Here is a 22,083-nt window from a genome sequence, read left to right on the forward strand (position 1 = left end):
AGTTTTGTTTATACATATAAAAACTTTAAGGCATAGGAGGGGAAAAAAGGAACATTTCAACAGGCGTTCATTTTTCAACCTGGCCTATAGCAGAGAGTCATTATGCTGATCTCATCCCTGCAATCATCTCGCCTACAAGTTCCTCCAAACATCAATTCCAAGAGTTTGCATAACAATTAGAAGAAAAGTAGTGAAATCACAGTGTGGTTTTAGAGGAATGACTACATTTCAGGTCCAGCTTTGCAACTAGTGTGAACACAAGCAAAATGCGTACAAAGCATTAAGATGATCCGGAATATGCAGATCAGTTCTGGGTGCCAGTTCACAAAAACAGATGTTGGAGGAATAAAGAGAGAAGGGCAACTAAAGGAGTAAGGGGCACGGAGGAGCTCAGGTATGAGGAAAGATTAACGGAATGTATTCACCCCGAGAAGAGGCGAATAACGGGGTATATGATCACCATGGAAGAACAGATTAACAGTCGAGACATATACATATACACACACACACATATATATATATATATACACACACACACACACACTGAGTGGCCATATTATTATGACCACCTGACGTTTGTAGGCAAATTAGCTATAATTCCGCGCTGAAGTTGCTAGAGGGCCAGACCATTATAAATAGGGAAGCAGGTTGTTTACCACGACAGTAGAAGTGATTTGTTTATGAAGATACGGGTAAACGCCATTTAACAGCCTTTGATCGTGGGATGATTGTTGGCGCTCGGAGCCATGGAGCGAGTATCAGCAAAACAGCAGAATTCGTTAAATGTTCAAGAGCAGCTGTTGTTAAAGTGTTTAAAGACTGGACTGTCAGCCGAAAATCTGGGTCTGAACGTGCGAATTGTGGCCGTCAGCGACTAGTCAATGTTAGGGCAGAACGGAGAGTGGCAAGACTGGTACAAGACAACAGAAGGGCAACAGTGCATCAAATTACTGCAGATCTTAATCAGGGATCCTCTCAAATGATCTCTGAACGCACTGTTCGCCGTACACTGCATCGTATGGGATATGGAAGCCGAAGGCCTGTTCGAACACCTTTGCTGTCTGCAGTTAACAAGATAAAACGTCTCCAATTCGCACAGGAACACAAGGATTGGACAGTCGAGCATTGGAAAAAAGTCATGTGGTCCGATGAATCACGTTTCCAGTTACATCATGCAGATGGCAGAGTGAGAATTTGGCGGGAACAGCATGAAAGCATGCACCCCACATGCATGAGTACAACCCTTCAAGCTGGTGGGGGCAGTGTTATGGTTTGGGGCATGTTTTCCTGGCATGATTTGGGCCCTTTAATTCGTGTGGAACAACATCTGAATAGCAAGTTCATCCTATCATGTTGATGGCGTATCCCAATGGAGAAGGCTTCTTCCAACAAGACGATGTGCCATGCCACGGTGCTCATATTGTGCAGGAGTGGTTTCAAGAACATGAGGTAGACTTTACCTTGCTTAGGTGGCCCCCACAATCACCAGATCTCAATCCAATTGAGCATTTGTGGGACGAAGTTGAAAGAGCCATCAGGCAGCTGGTTCCACAACCATCAAATCTCACAGAACTGGACAGTGCTATTCATCAGGCATGGTGTCAGATTCCTCGCATCACCTTTCAACATCTCGTGGAGTCAATGCCAAGAAGAATCGCCGCAGTATTGAAGGAAAAAGGTGGCCCAACTAAGTACTGATGGGGTGGTCATACTAATCTGGCGTGTGTGTATAATATATATATATATATTTCTCCTGTCTGGCCCTAGGCTGGAGTGATCAGTCACACAGACAACCTCTCCACTGACCTATCCTGAGATTGCCGCTGTCCCTTATTGGCACAACTGATTTCTTAATGATTGGCATTGCCATACAATACAAGTCCGTGGGGAAGGAGGTTTAAGCAATGGCAGCACCCTCTAGTGAAAACAATGGCTTTCTATAAAATAAAACCTATTATGAGTGGTCCTTGTGATTCTACAACCATGGGATCATTCCCAGGTGTCAAGTCTGTCTGCTGTTAACAAGTGCATCAAAACGGAAAAGGTGTGAAAAAGCTTACATACACCTTACGATGATCGTACGATAATTGCAAGGTGTATGGAAGGCGTGCGACCGTTTCTACTGTACGGTCGCACGTCTTTTATCTTATGAGCATGTTCGAAAACCCGCCAAGAATCGTATGATTGTCGGCGGGTTCGTGGCGTGCTCGTAAGATAAATGCCGCAAGCGCACACTGCCCGTTCAGCATTGCGGTCATCGGAAGCCCGCAAGAACGATCTGCCTGTCCAAGATGGGCAGATCGTACGTTTTTTTTTTTAATTACCTTACAACCATCGCAAGACAAACGTCTTGCAATGGTTGTAAGGTGTATGGCCAGACTTTAGTTTGTTTTGGGGGGGGAAAAAACAAAAAACTTTTGGCTTTACACACAAATGCCTTTTTAAAGCCCAATTAAACTTTCCCTTTAAGTTCACTACAATCAGCTACATACATTATAGGAGCATCAAAACAAAAAGGCGTGTAAAGTCCGAGTCTATCTTTTATAGAAAGCAGCCACAGCTTAGAAAAGCCTGTCCTCTGCCAGTATGCTGCAGAGAAGATCTCTTGCTCTCTGTGTGGAAGCAGGGGTCTCTCTGCAGAGGTCCGACTCCCCACCCCCTGCTGAGTCAGAGCTAGAGCTCTCCAATCAGCAGGTAGTAAGAGCTTTTCTGACTGAAGGGGGACTACTGCAGAGAGAGAACTGCTTCCACACAGAGAGCATGGGTCTATAGCATGCTGGCAGGGGACAGGATTTACTACTCAGGCTGTGGCTGCTCTCTAAAGACTTTGCACACTTTGTTCTGATGCTCCTGTAATTTATTTAGCGGATTTAAACCGAAAGTTCAATTGAGCTATAAAAGAGAGTGAAACTTTATTTCACTGTTGGGAGTGTAGAAAGTTTGGCTCCTGGCATGTTTCTCTTCTCAGCCAAAGTCTTCTAGATCTACCTTCTATGTATGTTTTTTGAGCCTGGTCTTTTGATCGTCCAAAGTTATCTCTGCCCTGGAGAAGGACACACAGAATCTTTGTAGATACATACTGTAGGTGTAGCATGTAGAGTCTCCAGCATGGCAGAGTCATATCCCAGGACAAGGGAATAAATAGCCCTGCCCGACATGAGACCTGTTCAGTAAACCAGCACAGGAGCAGCACCATGTGTAAACTCTCTTTTTTTTTCTTGTGGATTGACATTCAAGTAGAACCATATCAGAAAAGGCAGCACTGAGCCAAAAATAAAACCATGTGTCATCTCAGTTCACCCAGCAGAGGGCAGCAAAGTATTAGCGATTGACCTGAGCCTAGTAAAACTTGTATTAATACTGGAGAAATGGCCTTACGCATAGATACTTGTTATCACTATGAAAGGACAGTGAAAAGTGACAGAAAATAAATATTTGTATATAGTCTCTTCCAGTACAAAACTCATTCCACACATGCAACAAATACATTTAAAGAACAGTGCAAGATGCAGTACAAAGGCTGGCATTTCCTGCGTTCATCTAAATTGCAGTGTGCACTAGACAGGAAAACCTCAGATTTGTGATTAACTAATGCTCTTCCCACTGAAGTCCTCAAGAGATGCATTATATGTCTAAACTTTAGTGGACACCTGACTATCACACCTACTATATGGCCAAAAGTATATGTACAGCCCTCCAAATGATTGAGTATGGTTACTGTGTCCCCAATTGTGAATGAATAGGAAGTGATCTACACCACTTCCTGTTCATTCATGATTGAGGACATGGTGAACATGCTATCTCCACGAGTTATGAATGAACAGGAACACTCAGTATAGAGGATTACTGTTCATTCATAACAGGGGCTGCAGAAAAAGAGATTGGGGACTCTGTGTTCTCAATCTCGTTTTCTATTTTAAAAAGGGAAATATCAGGGGTCTGATTAGACCGCTAATATTTCCCCGAAGCCCCCAACAATAAAGTAAAACATAAAAATATTTAATAAAAAATACGTTTAAAAAATATATATATAAAAAGAATTTAAAATGTATAAAAAATAAAATGAAAATAAAATATTTGAAAAAGTTAAAAATTAAAAAAAAATATTTTCGGTTTCAGCCTGATATTTTTTTTCATTTTGGTTTCGCTTTTGACATTTTCATTTCGGTGCACCTCTAATAATAACCAAACATTCCAATGGGAAGAGTGGGGTAAAAAGCTAAATGACATTCAAGCAGACTGGGCACCGGTCTTACCAACAGCGTCCCTGAGCTATATACGGTTTTTTATTCTTGTCGGTCCAGTCAGTTCAAAAGTCAATGAACCAAGTCTCTGAATACAGGTTGACGTTTCCTTTTAAACAGTTTTATTTCCTATTAGTACACTCTTTTCATTCAGTGCTACATCTCCCACCTTTCATACCAAAAACAGAAAAACAAATGGACAGAACGTTAAAAGAGATTAAGAGAAATTCCATGGCCAGTGAACCAAATCATGACCCCTTTAAAATGGAGAGAGTTAAAAAGAAAAAAACATAAGCCAAGCACAGAAACAAACCTCAATACGCGGCAGAATAAATAATTTTACAAATTAAAAACCTCTTTTTTTTTAAAAATGTGAAGTAACAATGAAATTCTTGACTTTCTTCCCTTATCGAAGGGCGGCTGCCTCGTTACAACGTAGCACATGGCAGCCCGTAATCCCGCCGTGACTGTTGAGCGGTCGTCGTATCCCAAGAGGCCAGTGACACACAAAATGGCAGCAATTGAATTTCAGGGCCTCACAGTGCAGAGGACGCCACGGCAGAGCAGACCCTCGGTGCCCAGCATTCGGAGAGGAATTGATATGATTAATGCTCACCCATGTAGTACCCTCGCGAGATAACTTAAGTCCCATCCCTTTCCAACAAGGGAAAACTAAGCCCCCAAAAAAAAGTATTCCAGCTGGCTCTGCCAACACGGTTCTGTAGTCATAAGGAATCCGGTTCCTGCAGATTATCCTTGGGGTATATACCAGTTCTACGAGTTCTCGGCGGAGCGATCAGTCTGCCCAACGAGTCCGGCTTGGCAGCTACCTGAGTATTGTGTACTCCCTTCCCCCAACCCGAGAAGCGGCAGTCGTCGAAACTCATAGCTTTCCCAATTTCATGTAGGACGGGATGGAGCCGCGCTGCGTCAGACCCTCGAAGCGTTTGTAGGTGTAGTTTAGGAAGACCCAGTCTTTGGATTTGTAGTCGGGTTCTGCGGTGTTTGGCACTGAAGAAAAAAAAAAAATGCATATTATATAGGAATTATAGAGCGCCAACAGTTTGCACAGCGCGTTACAATATAAGGAAGACATTATTTTTATTACATAGTATTTATATAGCACCAACAGTTTGCGCAGCGCTTTACAATATAAGGAAGACATTACAATCACAATACTACTCAAGACAAGATGGGAAGGAGGGTCCTGCCCCTGAGGGCTTACAATCTAAAAAGGGAGGGGCCAGTGATACATGAGGAGGTAGCTGTGTGGGGATGAAGTGTTTGAGAACGTGATGGTTGAAGTGTTGAGGTGAGATAGGCTTCACTGAAGAGATGAGTCTTGAGGGATCGACTAAAGGCAGTCAGAGTGGGATATAATCGGACAGGTTGGGGTAGAGAGTTTCAAAGGATGGGAGAGACTCCAGGGAAGTCCTAGAGGCGAGCATGGGAGGAGTTGATGAGGCAGCTTATAGAGCATGAGGTCTTTGGAAGAGCGGAGGGGACGGTTAGGGTGATACTTTGAGACCAGGTTGGAGATATATCAGGGGCGGAGTTGTGAATGGCTTTGTAAGTGATTGTTAATATTTTGAATTTTATCCTTTGGATGATTGGAAACCAGTGCAGGGATTGGCAGAGGGGGACGGAGGATGGAAGCCAGTGCAGGGATCGGCAGAGGGAGGTTGCAGACACTGAGCGGTTGGTTAGGTGGATGAGTCTAGCAGCAGCATTATATATCAATACATTATCAACTGGAAAAATGAATCTGCACAAAAGAAAATAAATACAATAGGGGGAATTTATCAAAAGTGAAGCAGACAGAATCTGGAGTAGTTGCCCATAGCAACCAATCAGCTTCTCTCTTCAGATTGTTCAGTTAAGCTTTAAAAAAGAATAGAAACTGATTGGTTGCTATGGACAACTGCTCCAGATTCTGTCTGCTTCACTTTTGATAAATTCCCCTCATTATCCTACAGTAAAAACTCTTCAGGGAGGTCAGTTCCTACTGGCATAGGCACACCAAGAACTACACCTCCCAAGAGCCCTTTTGTTGCACAGATGTAGGCAGGCTCTTGGGTGGCAAGGCAGCAGCACGGTTTTGCTGGGACAGAAATCAACACGTATGTAGGTGGAGGGGACAGAGGGACAGGCATAGATGGAGTTATATAGTCCAGCAAGGCAGGGCTGGCAACACTGGTTGGGATTTCAGTGCAGCAGTGGCACTGTGTTGTCAGCCCAAACTAAATGAGGAGCCCATGGATTTCAAATGGATTTAAAAGGATAAAACGTGGAGAAATGTGTGTGTGTATTGTACAGAATATTTTTTTTATTGTTTTCTTGCCCAGACATACGCGATTTTTGCATCTAAAACTGGTTAAAAATTGCTCTGTATATAGCCAGTGTCATGCCCATTGTATATACTGTATACCTATGTATAAAATACTCAGTTGTTGCTTACCATGATGTGTCTCCATGCCTGGCTGTAATATATCAGACTCTGGGAATTCATCAAAGTTGGAAGTGTCATCAATGCTTCTTATCTCAATGTTAATTGCTGCCGGTCTCTCTCTGTAAGAAATGGTGAACTTATAAAGGCATATTCCAAATATTTCTGCTCACTGTCTATAGACGGAGACAAGGACAGAGACCACAGAGAGAGAGGATACATACAGGGCTATTCATAAACCCAAGCGTTAAAGCTGAACACCAGGCAAATACAGATCGAATGATTATTATTTCTGCCCATCCAGGTCTGAGATTTACACAGCTGTGTCATACAGCACAGCCCTGGCATTTTTTTTTTCTGCAGTTCAGTAACACTTGCAGATCTTTTCCCTTCCCCAGTCTGTGACTGGACAGTGAAAGGAGAAGCGGCACAGTGATGAGCTTATCTCTCTCCTCATATCAGCATGTTCCTTGTTAGCACATGAGCACTGCAGAACAACTTATTAGGTCCTTGTCTGCTTCTTCCTCTCGCAGTCTGAGCTTTGCTGTACAGGTGCTGCAAGAGGCTGATACCAGTTCAAATGTAGGTACTTGTAGGTACTCCTCGTTAAACACATAGAATGATGTAATCATGAACACAGAACTGCATTAATTAGGGACTTTTAGGTCTGCATGGAGTTCAGCTTCAAAGCATTTTCTCTCTTTTTCCATTTTTGTTTTCCATCTACAAGTCAAAATTGTTTTGTTTTTTTCATTCACTAAAAGGCACAGATGTGGTGACTACTTTACAACACACACAGGGACCATGGGGAACAAAAGTAGCCCCCCTCCAGAAGGAAGGACAGTGTCAGCACCAACTCAGAGATGATTTGAGGATCTACAGCCGAGTGATACACAAATAAAATACATTATTGTTAATAGTTAAAAGGAGAACTATGGGGTTAAGTCTTTTCCCCATAGTTCTCCTTAGGGTAACGGGAGGATACAAACTAGCGTCCTCCCGTCACCCTAGGCTCAGTATACTGCGAGCTGCTGCTCGCGGTATACTAAGACGCCGCAGTTGAAGCGGATCCCGACAATTATGCCGGGATCCGCCCAGCTACGTTATTGACAGCTGTCTCTGCCTATCTAGAGGCAGAGACAGCTGTACCCGCCCCCTCCCCCGTCCGTTCCGCCAGACAGCGCTGGCGGATCGGAGCGGGGGGAATCCAGCCCCTCCCCTGTCACGGCAGAGAACCGTGACAGGATCGAGAGGTGAGCGAACGCCGGTATGTGTTCGCTCACCTCCCGATCTACTGAGCCGACCTGTGACAGTCTCATTGTCACAGGTCGGCTAGAACTATGAGGTGAGTGAAAAGCACTCACCTCATAGTTCTCCTTTAAAAGGTACTTGAATGCATTTTTAAGATATACAGTAACTCCTGAGTTTAGTGTCACTTTAAAAGGAGAATTATGAGGCAAGTGATTTTCCCTCAGGCTCATAATCTGAGCCGACCTGTGACAATGAAACTGTCACAGGTCGGCTCAGATTATGAGCCTGAGGGAAAATCACTTGCCTCATAATTCTCCTTTTAAAGTGACACTAAACTCAGGAGTTACTGTATATCTTAAAAATGCATTCAAGTACCTTTTAAAGGAGAACTATGAGGTGAGTGCTTTTCACTCACCTCATAGTTCTAGCCGACCTGTGACAGTTTCATTGTCACAGGTCGGCTCAGATTATGAGCCTGAGGGAAAATCACTTGCCTCATAATTCTCCTTTTAAAGTGACACTAAACTCAGGAGTTACTGTATATCTTAAAAATGCATTCAAGTACCTTTTAAAGGAGAACTATGGGGAAAAGCCCTAACCCCATAGTTCTCCTTTAAGCTTTGCATACATTTTTACTGCTGCCCAGGACTCTGTTGGGAAGATTTCACTCTACTTTCCATTGATGTGACAGCAAGACAGAAAATATTTAGAGGAGCAGGAAGTCTGCTGACTGAACAATAAAAGAGCAGCAGCAGACTGAGGGGGGTCACCCGCCTGCTCTCTTTTCTCCTTGTCAGAATGCTCTCTTTTCCTCCTTGATCAATTTAGTGTTATCCACGTGGTAAGTGAACTCCTGTGATCTGCGTAAGCCTGATTTTCTAAAAAGGACCATCCACACATGTAAAATGATATACAAAATCATCGGTACCTTATATGGCCCCAGTCCACGCCTTCAAAGAAAGGATGGGTCTTAATTTCTTCAACGCTGCCTGCGCCAGTTCTGTTTTCGGCATCAGTGCAAAACCTGAAACAAAAGGATGTGTGAAAAATGGACAAGAGTTCCTTGACAAACTGATCCTGAATGACATGCTACGATCCGGTGTGCACCCCCAATACACAGACACCCCTTCCCCACACGTGTGACTGCGATCCGACACAGACCTGAGAATTAAATCCTTTGACTTTTCGGATATTGGCACCTCGGGAGGAAAAACAAGTGTTTCTTTCCAGGTCATGACTTTCCGATACGTCTCCTGCGGCGTTTCTGAACAGAATGGAGGATATCCTGTGTAAAGCATAACAAAGACTTTTAATTATATCGGCCTGAATAAATCACTGGCATAACAAGCACAACAATTAAGTGTCAGAATTCCTTAAATTTCATGGAGATGAATCAAACAACATTGGTTATGTTACAGAGTTCCTGGAGCTGAGATCAGGAACTGGGAAGAATCAAATGATGAAAGGACTCGTCCCTTATCCAAATCTCAAGTGTGCAGGGTGCAGTGAAAGGTTACCAATCACCAAAGGGAAATGCAAACTGCCATTGTTAACCAGTTTGGATGCTCCTTCATCCCTCCTTAAATTGATAACCTGCATACTTCTTCCACCTTACATAATTTAATAATACTGAAGTCAGAAAGCCCTGGAGATTGCACCTTTGAACCTAAACTCCAGGCAGGTATAAGACACAAATTAATGCACCTTAGTGATGGTGCCTATATTTGACTTATTATCAGCTTCTTGCAGTCCTTGTACAGCAAACCTTCGACAGAGAGGAAGATGAAGCAGCACAAGGAGCCAATCAGTTCAGCTGCAGCCCTTATTTGCTAGGAACATGCTAATAGGGGAAAGAGCATGGTGACAGAGAGACAAACTACTCGATCTGCTTTTTCTCCTTTTGCTGTCCAATCACAGGCTGGGGGAGAGACCGGCCTGTAAGTGCAGGTCTCCTGCCTTGCCAGACAGTGCTGTGCAAATCTCAGAACTGAAAAATACAAATCCTTTGGCAGGTAAAACAGTTCCCACATGTGTATTTCATCTTTTAATTTAGCCGTTTGCCTGGAGTTCAGCTTTGGCATCTTTAATATTTCTAAGCTCACAGATCAACTCTAAAATCACTCAGGGTACACAGCCTACATGCAAAGGGTCAGAAATGTGCATTTTGCCATCCGTTTGAAGCTGCTCCCCAAGCCCGACTGTAACTTCATTTTCTGAAAGGCCCTGAATCTGGATCTATGAAAACACAAGCCACCCACACATGGCAATATGAGCTAAAAGCTGCAGAGTCATGTGTGGAGAGGCTGCAGTCCTCCTAGAGTATGTAAAACACAGGCTACAATAAACAAAGTAGACTGACTTCAGCACAGCTGCGATGTTGGATATAAAGTTCCCGGATTCACGTTTCATACCTATTAACATCTCGTACATGATGACGCCTAATGACCACCAGTCACAAAGTTTGTTGTATCCGGTCTGCATGAAGACCTCTGGGGCGATGTAGTCGGGAGTTCCAACTGTGGAGTACGCCTAAAATATGCAACACACAACCTTTAGATCAGGAGAAGACAAGACATATATAACAGTGGAACAGCAAAGAAGTGCAGAATGCTATAGTGACCAGATATCTCATCAGGTTTTGATGGTTTGCAGCACACAGGACAATTAAAACTGATTTTACCAGCACAGGGTTTAACCAACCGAGTCAAATACACTGTTCAGCACAGTAACTCAGATTTTAGCATCCTTTCAGTCGTGTCACGTGATAATATCCCAGGAATGTGACTATCATTACTAAAGGATTCATATAGCGCCAACAGTTTGTGCAGCAATATACAATATAAGGAAGACATTATAGTTACAATACAAATCAAGACAAGATGGTAAGGAGGGCCCTGCCCGTGAGGGCTTGCAATCTCAAAGGAGGGGTATCATCTCTTCCTAACTATTCCATTTCAGCATCTTTCTTAAGTTCAGCACACACGTTACAATTAGGTATGCACCGATATATCGGCCGCCGAAACATATCAACCGAAAATGGCACTTTTGGCTAAATGCCGAAAGTGCAATTTTTCTGCTGATATGGCGATGCATCTGTGTCCTAGTGGGGAGGAAAGAAACGGTCACAGGGGGCCGAGCGCTGCGGGAGGAGTGCGCTGTGAGCGGCCGGCGTCTCTCCTCCTGCCCCGCCCAGCCTCCTGTGACAGCGTGTCAGGATGGAGAGTGGGCACAAGCAGTCAGTGATCGCCGAGTGTGTGTAAATAATTGTTGACATAGAATGTTTACTATATCCTCAATTATGAATGAATGGGAAGTCATGTACTCAATCATTCATGATTGAGGACATGCTAAAACACACTCTGTCCACATGTTATAAATGAACAGGAACACTCAGTATAGAGGATTCCTGTTCATTGGTAACAGGGGCTGCAGAATAAGAGATTGAGGACTCTGTGTTCTCAATCTCTTTTTCTATTTTGAAAAAGGAAATATCAGGGGTCTGTTTAGATCCCTAATAATTCCCTGAAGTACCGTAAAGTAAAAAATATTTAATAAAAATAAAATCAAAACTAAAAAGTTTATAAAAAATAAAATATTTTTTAAAAGTTTGGAAAAAAAAAACTTTCGGTTTCGGACTGACTTTTTTTTCATTTCGGTTTCGTTTTTAAAATGTTCATTTCGGTGCACCTCTAGTTACAATCTAACTGTAAGATCTCCTTTAGATTTACCAACAACTATGTAGTGCAGAACCTGCCTGATTGGATACCCATTGATTGGATAGTTTAGGAAAATCTAAAGGAGATTGTACAGTCAGAATGTAACATGTATGGTGAGCTCTACAGTCACGAGCAGTCAGTGCACTAGAGAGGTGCCATCACTTTGGCCGTTCAGGGCGAAGTTCCAGTGTCTGCTGATATTCTTTGCTGGGGGTGCGGGCTATTTGCCAATCCACCACCTCCTCCCCGCTGTAGGAGCCAAACTAGAGTAAGCGCAGATGTGGGAGCTTATCCAAGTGGATGACGGCACTGCCCCTCCCCCTGTGACAGTGTTCAGACCTAGCAACTGGTCACTTAGACCTGAGCATTGTCACATACGGAGGGTCACATGCTCTCCCAATACCAAGAGGTCCTGAGCCCTTGGAGCAACAGAGTTAAAGCACTAACAGAGCAGGCGGGCAGCAAAGGAACGTGGACAGGCGAGTATACTTTACTGGGAGGTGGGGCTATCAGCGCTTTACCTTGAACAGCCAAAGTGATTGTCTCTCTTCAAGCCTCATCAGGGGGGTCAATATACATTTTTCCTAGGCAAGCTTGCACATATATGATAATTTAAAGCTGAACTCCAGCCTTCCTTTCAGCTGTACTGAAAATCCTTACTTAGATTTTACTGCACTTCTGATAGTATACATTAGAAGCTACAACAAGTCAGATAGAGCCGCCTGATTTGCTGGCTGGAGGTCGTTCAGCATCATCTAGAACTTTCCTCCCCAGCCTGCTGCCCCTTGCCCGCTCTTTTTATTAATTGGATATCAGCTCTTTCAATCATAGTGACTCAGCATCACATGTGGGCATTACCGAGCCTGTCTGTAAATGCCCTGACATCCATCAATCATGGAAATTTGCAAGAGTCAGCTCACTGCTTCCATTAGGACTGAGGGCTCTTGAGGGGAGTACTGAGGCCCCCTCTCCCACTAGCCATGATCTGGCGGCATTGCATAGACCGGCACAGAGAATTAGTGATGACATCACTGGGTCTAAAAAAAAAAAGATGTAATGAAAACTGAACGGTTTTATTTAACCACCTGCTGTCCGGCCGTTGTAATTAAACGGCCGGACAGCAGCTTCTTGAATGCGGGTGGGTGGGCGTTTTTAAACGTCCCATCCCACTGGTGTCCGCCGCCAGGCGGCGCGCACGAGCAGGAAATCAGCCTGGAATGTAAACAGCCAGCGATGGCTGTTTACATACAAGCGTTCGGGCGTCTGTAGAGACGCCCGATTGCTTGTAATATGCCTGCGGGTGTGCGCCCCTCCCCTCCTTTGCAGCCGCTGCTGGCAATCCCGAGCTCCACTGTGCCTGGTGTGAGCCCGGGACAAGCACAGCAGCTCTGCGGACTGAGATCAAACGGAGCTCAGTACACGAGCTCCGTTTGATCTCCTCTTCAGAATGCAGGAAGTGATGTGTATTAAATCACTTGAGCATTCCTCTGTCACTCTCCGGTACAGATACCGGAGAAAAGCTGGTGAAGCAGGTGTTTGCTTCATCAGCTTCTCTGGGGATCAGCTTCTCTGGAGGTAATAAAATAAAAAATACATTTTTAAAGTCCCCCGCCCCCCACATACACATGCAAACATGTGTTGAGTGCGCCTACGTGCAGAAACGACGATTGCATCCATTACATCGCACATGTTACATATCGGCACGAACGTCGCAGTGAGAGCAATAATTTTGGGGCCATCAATCACCGATAACACTAAACTGATGAGCTGTAAAAGCTTTTAAAGCAGGGGTGCCCACAAGGTCGATTGCGATCTACCAGTCGATCGCGTAGCGATCACTGGTAGATCGCCATGTCCTCTCCTCCCGTCGCTTCTCTGGATCCCGCTGCTCTCCCCAGCGGGGATCCGAGAAGAAGTGAAGGAACCGGCAGCGGGGGAGGGCGGAGGACGGAGCCGCTGTCACAGAACTAATGCAGAGCGGTGAGGAGACCCCTAATATTTCCCCGAAGCCGCCCTCTGCGGAGCCTGGCTGCGGTGCCATTGACTTCAATGCACCGGCACCCCCCCTCCCGCCCCTAATTGCAGGTGTTTTTTCGTTGGTAGATCTCAATGAGCTCGTCATTTGAAAAGTAGATCTCCAGACGAAAAATAGTGGGCGCCCCTGTTTTAAAGCATCGCCTATGGCCAATTTTGGGTATGGTAGTTTTTGCGAGTTCGCGGGCACACCCCAATTTTACAGCTTGACATGTTTGGTGTCTATCTACCCGACGTGACCCCGTCTTTTATATTTTGCCAAAAATTTGGGTAATAATAATTGTTTTATAACATAACATTTTTCCGACATTTTCGGTACTTTTTTCATTATATAGTAAAAAATAAGAACCCCACTGGTGATGAAATACCACCAAAAGAAAGCTCTATCTGTTCCCAAAAAAATGGTATAAAATTAATTTCAGTACAGCGTTGCATGACGGAATAAATGTCAGTCAAAGTACCGCAGCGCTGAATCCTGAAAAACGGCCTGGACAGGAAGGGGGTGTAAACACTGCGGTCAGCAAGTGGTTAAATGTTTTATTAGCATATTGATGATGGGGATTTTTTTTCCAATTAGAGTAATGGAAGGCTGCCAGTGCTTTTATTTGCTGTCTGTGTCTCTTTTGGTCTCTCACTGTATGTCCCGATAATAGCAATACCTATGTAATAAGCTCTTGTGCAACCAATGAATGCAAATATAATTTCCTTTAAGAAATGTGCAGATACTAACGTGTGCTCTATGTGGTCTCACTATTCTAGCATCGCTACATCTATTATACTCTACAAGGATTTAAATACAAACTTTATTTCCCACCTGTGTACTTACCAACTGTCTTCTGTTCTTCTTCCATGTCTCTGCCTTCCTCTTTGAGTTCATATTCTGGAACGCTGATATGATAAAGATTGGTTAGATAATGATGTACAAGGTACAAAAACACTGCCAAATGTTTTACTTTGAACAGGTTATAAAAAAGAAGGCTGCATGCTGTCCAAGGGACTATACAGACCAACAAAAAGAAAGCACAATGAGTAGATAGTTGCATGTTGCCTGAAATGCTATGAAATGGATTCAAAGTCTTGTGAATCCCTGCAACAGCTCCTGCACCTATATTCTTTATATTACCACAGGAGTTCAAAGTTTACCCCCAAGGCAGCAGCAATGCTTTCTTGGAAACATAAATCAATGTATACAAGTGGAGAGGGACAGAACAGGACAATCTGAGTTCTATAATCCAGCAGGCAGGGCTGACGGTGCTGGCTGGGAATTCTTTGCAGTAGAAGCAGTGTTGTCAGCCCCAACAGGAAGTTAGGAGCCCACTGGTTTTCTGGCAGATCAATAGGAATTTTTCTATACTTGCAGTGTTTCATTGTGTTTCATTGGGAAATGTGCGTGTGTACGAGAGATGTATGGAATATGTAAAACAGGCAAAATGGTACTTACTGAAGTCACTAGGAGGATTATGGGTCAGATTCCTGTAGAATTCAGTCCGATGAGCTTTCTTCAGTCCCGTACACAGACCAAAATCAGACAGCTTGACATGACCCTGCAGAATCAACCAGGTTAGTACAACTGCACACGTCACAGAACGATGTCGTCATAAAAAAAAAACAAATGTTCTATTTAGTATAGTAGCAGCATTCTCATGCTTGCTCGAGTATTTTAATTTTTTTATAGGCATAAATCAAATTGGCCCCAAACCTCCTTCATCCCCTCTAGATCGTGGCTCAAAATTAATTTTTCATCTTTTGCCCGTAGCGAGAAAAAGCTTTTATTACTCCATGGGACATCACCAGGTTTGTAAAATTCTTGCAGGGGCTTCTGCTGGGAGCTCAGTTCCTATTAACATAGGCATGCCCCCAGAACTACATCTCCCAAGAGCCCTCTCTCTACACTTAGTGTAGAAGCAGATCCTCGGGAGTCAAGTCTGCAGCATAGTTGAAATTAACGCATGTGGAGGGGAACAGAGAGGGGTGGGGGATAGGCAAATATCTATAGTCCACCAGACAGGGCTGACAACACTGCTTGGGATTTCAGAGCAGCAACAGATTTGGGTGGTCAGCTCAAAACAGGAAGTTAGAAGTGCACCAGATTTCTGCTGGATCAACAGTATTTTTTATCTCCACTTGCAGAGTTTTTAAAAGAATATACAATGGAGAAATGTGACTGTATTGCATGTTTTCTGCCATTTTGCCCAGACATGCACTTTAAATCAGTGTTTGGAGATGTGGTGCTCAGAAAACATTGTTATTATAGCTGAATTCAGCCGCTTAGCTTTTCACCCAGATTTCGAAAGCACTTTTCCTTCCAGTACAGTCACCTCCGGGCTGTTGCAAAACAATAAAACCTCTATTGTGCTTTTAGATCAGAACTGTCAATCAGGCCAAGTAATGATACCAAAGAACGATAAGAAATCAAGCTGGCAGGGAGTTACACATCTAGACAGACTTTAAGCTGTACATCATGGGGCGGTACTGCAATTCAAAAAGTATGTAGGGCCAAACAGTTCCCAGTTACAGTTGGGGTCTGGTGGCCTGTCTGAACAGCTGGTTTCTTAGATGTCTTAGAACATCAGCAATGAAAGCTCCCTGACATATCTCCTGGCTCGGTTCCCATCTAGCTTGGAGTCTTGGGCGTTCCTACTTTTCCAGGTAAAATATTGCCAGAGTAGGTTCACTGTCCAATGAGCCGACTCAACTAATCAGGGTAAACAATCATGCTTGTCAATCAAGGAAGCCTGCCATGAACACAACATGTAAGGTACCACTACTGACCATGACTTGAGAACATGCTAGCTGTTTGGCCATCATGCCGATTTCCCCCACCACCACAAACCCCAGTTTTAAATCAATGACCCATGACAAGCACACAGCTAAGACATCCTAGCTTTTCTTCAAATTCATCAGCGCCACGCATGTTGGAATAATGACTTAGACAGAACAGGAGCCAGTGGGTCAGCATAAGTGCCAGTGTCAATGGGCTTTTGTTTGCGTTAGAACTGCTTCTACAAGTCTATGAGACTACAATAGCAGCTTGTAAAAGGTTAATACAGCTTAGAAAAAGGTCAAATACACCTTTCAATGAATCCTTCCTCCAATGACACAGGCAGTAACAGCCAGACAACTAGTATTTTCAGAATGAGGTCAGCAGCCCACTTACATCTCTCATATCATGGCAGGGTTATTGTGAAGCAGAAAACATGCTTAAAGAGAAAACTTTATAGGGATATAAAAATGAACCATAAAGAGGAACAATAAAAGCACCTTGGCATCCAACAGCAGGTTGTCTGGTTTGATATCTCGGTGGATGAAGCCCAGCTGATGAATTGCATCGATGGCTAACACAGTCTCTGCAATGTAGAACTGCGTCTCCTCTTCTGTCAGCGTGTCTTTCTTCATCAGCAATGTCATCATGTCACCTAGATGAGTGAGGCGACAGGTGTCAGACAAAACAGGAAGTGAAGGGAAAGCTTAACAGAGGCACACAACATTTAACACTGAACTCCAGGCAGACATAAAAGAGACAAATAAATGCAGCTCTGAATCCATGAATAAATCCGGAAATTATTTATTTTTATGAAAGCAGTGTAAGTACATATATTTGACCTAATATCAGCATCTCACAATCCTATGTACAGAGAGAGAAGCAGCACAGGAAACCAGTAAGCTGTGCTGCAATGCAAGATAAATGCTGATAGGAGGACAGCGTGATGATCTCATCAAGTATGCTGCTTCTCCCTTGACTGTCCAGTCAAAAGGCTGGGAGAAGGACAAGACTTGTAAGTGCTACTGAACTGTAACAGAGAAAAACGGCCTTCTGCCCTGCCATGCAGGGCTATGCTGTGTGGCAGAGCTGTGCTAATCTCAGGCCCTGATGGACAGAAATACAAAGTAAAACAGTTCCCTTATGTGCATTTCCGCTGTATATTTCGCTGTTTGCCTGGAGTTCAGCTTTAAGCCCAACAATAGTTCCAACCTTTCCCAATTGTACCCACAAAAAAGTTACCTCCAGGTAAAAACTCCATGATCAGATAAAGGTTCCTTTTATCTTGAAAACTGTAGAACATTTTCACCACCCAGGCACCGTCAGCCTCCACCAAGACGTCTCGCTCAGCACGAATATGAGCCACCTATAGAAACAAATAATCAAGTCAGATGCGCCATATGCAAAGCCGGAACATTTCTGCATACATGGACAAAATGTTACAATAAACTCTGAGGTCATGTTACCATTTATAGGATCAGAATTGCTATTACAAATTATTTTTTTATATTATCACTTTAAATAAGTTCTCCTATTGAAACTTAACTCTACTTAACTTTGGATAGGGTGGAGAAGGATTGGAAATATATATTGAAATAACATACACTACATATGGGAATAAATCTGACCTGGGAAGAACTGAGCTTTTTCCATGACAAAACTGGAGTTTCACTTTAAAAGATGAAACATGGCAACCTGTCCCAGCCACAAGGTGACCTGATATGCTTTGATAATTTAATGCAATCCTGTCACCAATCCATAATTCTAAATACATCTGTTAACGGAAAAGAAGCATGTAAATACTTACCCTCTTTCTTATGTCCACATTGCCAAACCATGCTCCACTGATTAGGAATCGTCCATCAAAATCTGCTGGGAAACCAACACTTGAGTGCCGATCTTTTGGGTGCAGGGCTCTGTGGTTCCTCCTGCTTACCTCCACATCACACAAAGAAGAACTACCGAGCCCTTCGGGGGACACAGGAGACTCGTAGAAGAGTCAGTTTCCCAGCAGACTCCAAGGGATGAATCCTCATTAACGGATCAGGGTTTAGCTGTGTGAGTACCAGGACAGGCAAGTGTTACAGCCATTCAAGGTAACAGGTTTATTTAGCTTTCTGGATTGACAACAAGGTTCGACTTACAGTCCAACACAGTCCAAAAAGTATTTCTTGTGGAAAGATTTGTGAAGGGTTAGAAGATCCATCAGGTTTATCCTTTTGTCTTAGTTGCTTTCTTCCCAAGATATATCCCATTTCCTGTTTCTCTAAACACCTATCATCGGGACAGGACGTGAAGGGAAATCTGGTAAATGGAAAGAGGGAATAAACACTTTCCCACTCCATCCAAAACAAACTATTGGCTGGAGTTGAGTATTTTTGAAGCTGCACTATAAGTAGAATTGTCAAGTCTGGCCAGGAAAGAAGATACAGAGAGGAATGTTTTACTCCGATACACACCTGTTCCTTCTCCAGCATGTCTGCTTTCCTGAGGATCTTCATTGCATAGATGTGTCCCGTGTCCTTCTTCTGAACTAGACGCACCTAAAATATATATAAATATGAACTCCTTTCACTGGTCATGAAATCATTCCATAACAACAAATATCTGCAGTTTGCCGCATAGCCAAGTACACATTCATCACAGCTGACATTAAGGAAGCAGACATTTTAAAAGGGAAAGTATGTTTATTGGCCACTCAAAAGCTTTGTTTCTTAAAGTTTACACATGTATATCATTAGTATACATTCTTAACATCACAAATAAACATTTAATATGCATGTTTTTGTAAAAGAGAGGGAGAAGGCATGTTACTCCTGCGATTCTCTGTGTAATCTGATATTTTGTACTATTGAGTTCTATTTTATAACCCAGTCTTTGGTCATGTGATCTCTGTAGAAGGGCTAGAAAAGTATTCAAGATTGGCCATTTGCCCCTTAAACTAATACACTTATTTATCCATGCCAATGAGACAGCTAAAGTGGACCTGAACTAAAACATTTAAGGTTAGCTATGTTATAAGGAACATCTGGAAATATAAATTGTGTCCAGTGCCCTGAAAAGTGATTCTTGCACCTGGAAAAATGCAGTGCAGTCCTGGTATGTGTGCACCTCGGTACTACCGTGCCATCAGTCTAATAGCTGTATATCTGCAGTAGGAGATCTAAGGTGCTGCTGCCTCTGACAGTCTCAGGAGATTTGCAGTGAGATTTGGTGATGTCACTCCTGTGCTGTTCAATGTCCTCCTCGCTGGAGAGGAAGCTGTACCTGGGGATCCTCAGTGCAAGGATCTCTCACCTTCTGCTTCATCCATTACGGACTTGCAATGCCCAACATGGCATGTTAAGTCCGTAATAGGAAAAAGATCAACAGTAGGTAGAAACCACAGGCAATAGTTTGGGTTTTTTTAAGGGGGCACAGCTTCCAGAGTTCAGGTCCTCTATAAGGGAGCTTCATTTCACTATACAACTGCTGTAAGTTGCAGCATCTACATAAAACTAACCTCTCCAAATGCTCCCCGTCCAATGACCTTCAGCGACTCAAAATCATCCAATCCCAGCCTGGTCCTCTTTAAACGCAGGAATTCAGTTTCCTTTCTTGCATGCTGTGAGCGCCTGAGCCTTTTCTATTAAAAAAAACCTTCTTGATCACATATCATATTTCATAAATAAGGAAAAGTAAACCTCGATAACTGCAAAATGTGAAGCATCTTTAGAAAAACACATTAGAAGGGAAACTTTATTATAACATGTAAATTGCTACTGGAGGCTACAGTCAGTAGTGTGCAACAGTCCTGCAGATCTCAATAACAACACTAGAGGGCAGAAAAAGCCATGCAGTGCCAAGGGTGTTCTAAACTTTGTATAGTCCCTGACTGGCAGACCCTTGCGATGTCCTAGAATATCCATGCTTGGTGCCCAAGTGGTAGACATGGATATATGTCAGTTTCTTTGACTCACTTGGATGGTAACAATGGAAAGTTACAAAACGGCAGCCTGACGTTTTAGAGCTCAACAATTACTCACTTCCTGATGAGCCCCGAATAAAAACCAGGGCTTTGTGACAGGACAAGGAATAAGACAAATATTTATATACAAAATACTGACCTCATCATCGCCCAATCCTTCCTCTTCCATGGCAATTTCAAGCTTCTTCTGCCTTTAATAAAAGAAAGCATTCATCTAGTTAAAGGTTCATCCCATGCAAAAGCTGTACTTCAGTTATAGGTGGCATCCGATGAGTTAAAGAACCATCTATCTTACATTTTAGGGTACCCTCCATAATTAAATTGAATTCTTTATTATAATAATAAAGTAAAAAACTAATGATGAACTGCAGGCAGATATAACTAAATGCAGTTATGTAAACATGTTTTCAAATGCAGCCAGTGTGAGTAACTGAATCTATCTTGATATCAGCCTCTTGTAATTCCCTGCATAGCAACATTTAGATTGGGATAAGGAGAAGCAGTCTGAGTTAGGCTCCATTCACACCTATATTTTAGGTGCGATTAAGGATTCCTGCATCAGGATCTTGCGATTTCCTGCAGCATGAATTCCTAATCTGCCATTTACAAGCGGCAGCTGTCCCCCGTTCAAGTTATTGATCTGGTGACAGCCGCTGCATTTGAACGCCGGCACGCCGCATGTAATTGTATGCGATACAATTCCATGTGGTCAAGAATCAATTGCTATCCCTGGACACACAATTGATGCGTCCAGGGAAAGCGATTGATTCCTAACTGCATGTAATCCTATCACATACAATGTAAGCTGTATTGCTCAAGGGCACTAGAGAAAAGTGAGGTACCTAAGCAGCAATGTCTGGATGCAAAGTTTAAGTCTCAGGACTAAATATCCCAAAATACAAATCCTTTGACAGGTAAAACGTTTCTAATCTATGTATTTAGCATTTTACCAGAACATAAGAGTCCAGTCAGACCTTTCTGTTGCAGCGTGGTGTGTTAAAGTGATATTAAACCCTCACATAGCATTAAATAAAATCAATGCTTCAATATATCTATACCTAGGCTCTGTTCACACCTAGGCATATCGAATAATGCGCGTTTGTCGCGCGTTTCGTGACACGCGTTTTTACAGCGATTCGCTGTAAAAAAACCGCGCGACAAACGTGCTTTTCCGAGAGCTACTCGGCTGTATCCCATTGGAAACGCGCAACAAAAACGCCCCAAAGAAGCTCATGTACCTTTTCAGGCGTAGGCCGTCTTGTAGCGCGTTCAGATGGGCTGAAATACAGCAAGGTGTGAACCATACCCATAGAAAACAATGGGATTTTCATGTTTTCTAGCGTTCTAGCGTTTTGTAGAGTGTTCGTAGAGCGTTGAACGCGCTACAACACGTACAGGTGTGAACCAGGCCTTACTGTTATCCATGCTTGCTTCAGACCTCTGGGCTGCAGTTTCTTTAAAATCTTCAGAGTTCAGAGTAAGAACGCAGCCTGCCCGACGTGTACAGGCCCGCTTTTTCTGATTGGCAGCGGCTCCCATGTGCTGGTGCTGTGATCGGCTGAGATCTCTTTTACATTAAAAGGTTTTTTTCCCCCCAACAAGCTTTATGTCTTATGTATATGCAATAGCCTATGAAGCAATGTAATGTGTATGACAGCTGCAGC

At 43.3% G+C, this 22,083-nt stretch overlaps 1 protein-coding gene across 2 annotated transcripts in view; it reads right to left on the reverse strand.

Annotated features, from left to right (window-relative positions):
• Nucleotides 1–4,505: 4,505 nt before the first annotated feature.
• Nucleotides 4,506–22,083, reverse strand: part of STK38L (serine/threonine kinase 38 like) — a 45,160-nt gene continuing 27,582 nt past the window's right edge. The window contains exons 3-14 of one of the 2 annotated variants that reach the window (XM_018556086.1): nt 20,559–20,610; nt 19,955–20,077; nt 18,912–18,995; nt 17,695–17,818; nt 16,953–17,107; nt 15,133–15,235; nt 14,518–14,579; nt 10,353–10,470; nt 9,103–9,226; nt 8,870–8,965; nt 6,703–6,812; nt 4,506–5,255 (exon numbers count right to left, since the gene is read on the reverse strand). In XM_018556086.1, coding sequence (XP_018411588.1) covers nt 5,128–5,255; nt 6,703–6,812; nt 8,870–8,965; nt 9,103–9,226; nt 10,353–10,470; nt 14,518–14,579; nt 15,133–15,235; nt 16,953–17,107; nt 17,695–17,818; nt 18,912–18,995; nt 19,955–20,077; nt 20,559–20,610 — 1,279 coding nt within the window. In that variant the 3' untranslated portion in view covers nt 4,506–5,127. The remainder of the gene's footprint in view (nt 5,256–6,702; nt 6,813–8,869; nt 8,966–9,102; nt 9,227–10,352; nt 10,471–14,517; nt 14,580–15,132; nt 15,236–16,952; nt 17,108–17,694; nt 17,819–18,911; nt 18,996–19,954; nt 20,078–20,558; nt 20,611–22,083) is intronic. The other variant, XM_018556087.1, reaches the window with a different exon arrangement.

The sequence above is a fragment of the Nanorana parkeri genome, unplaced genomic scaffold (genome assembly GCF_000935625.1).
Source record: "Nanorana parkeri isolate BGI_ZX_2015 unplaced genomic scaffold, ASM93562v1 scaffold224, whole genome shotgun sequence".
NCBI lineage: Eukaryota > Metazoa > Chordata > Amphibia > Anura > Dicroglossidae > Nanorana > Nanorana parkeri.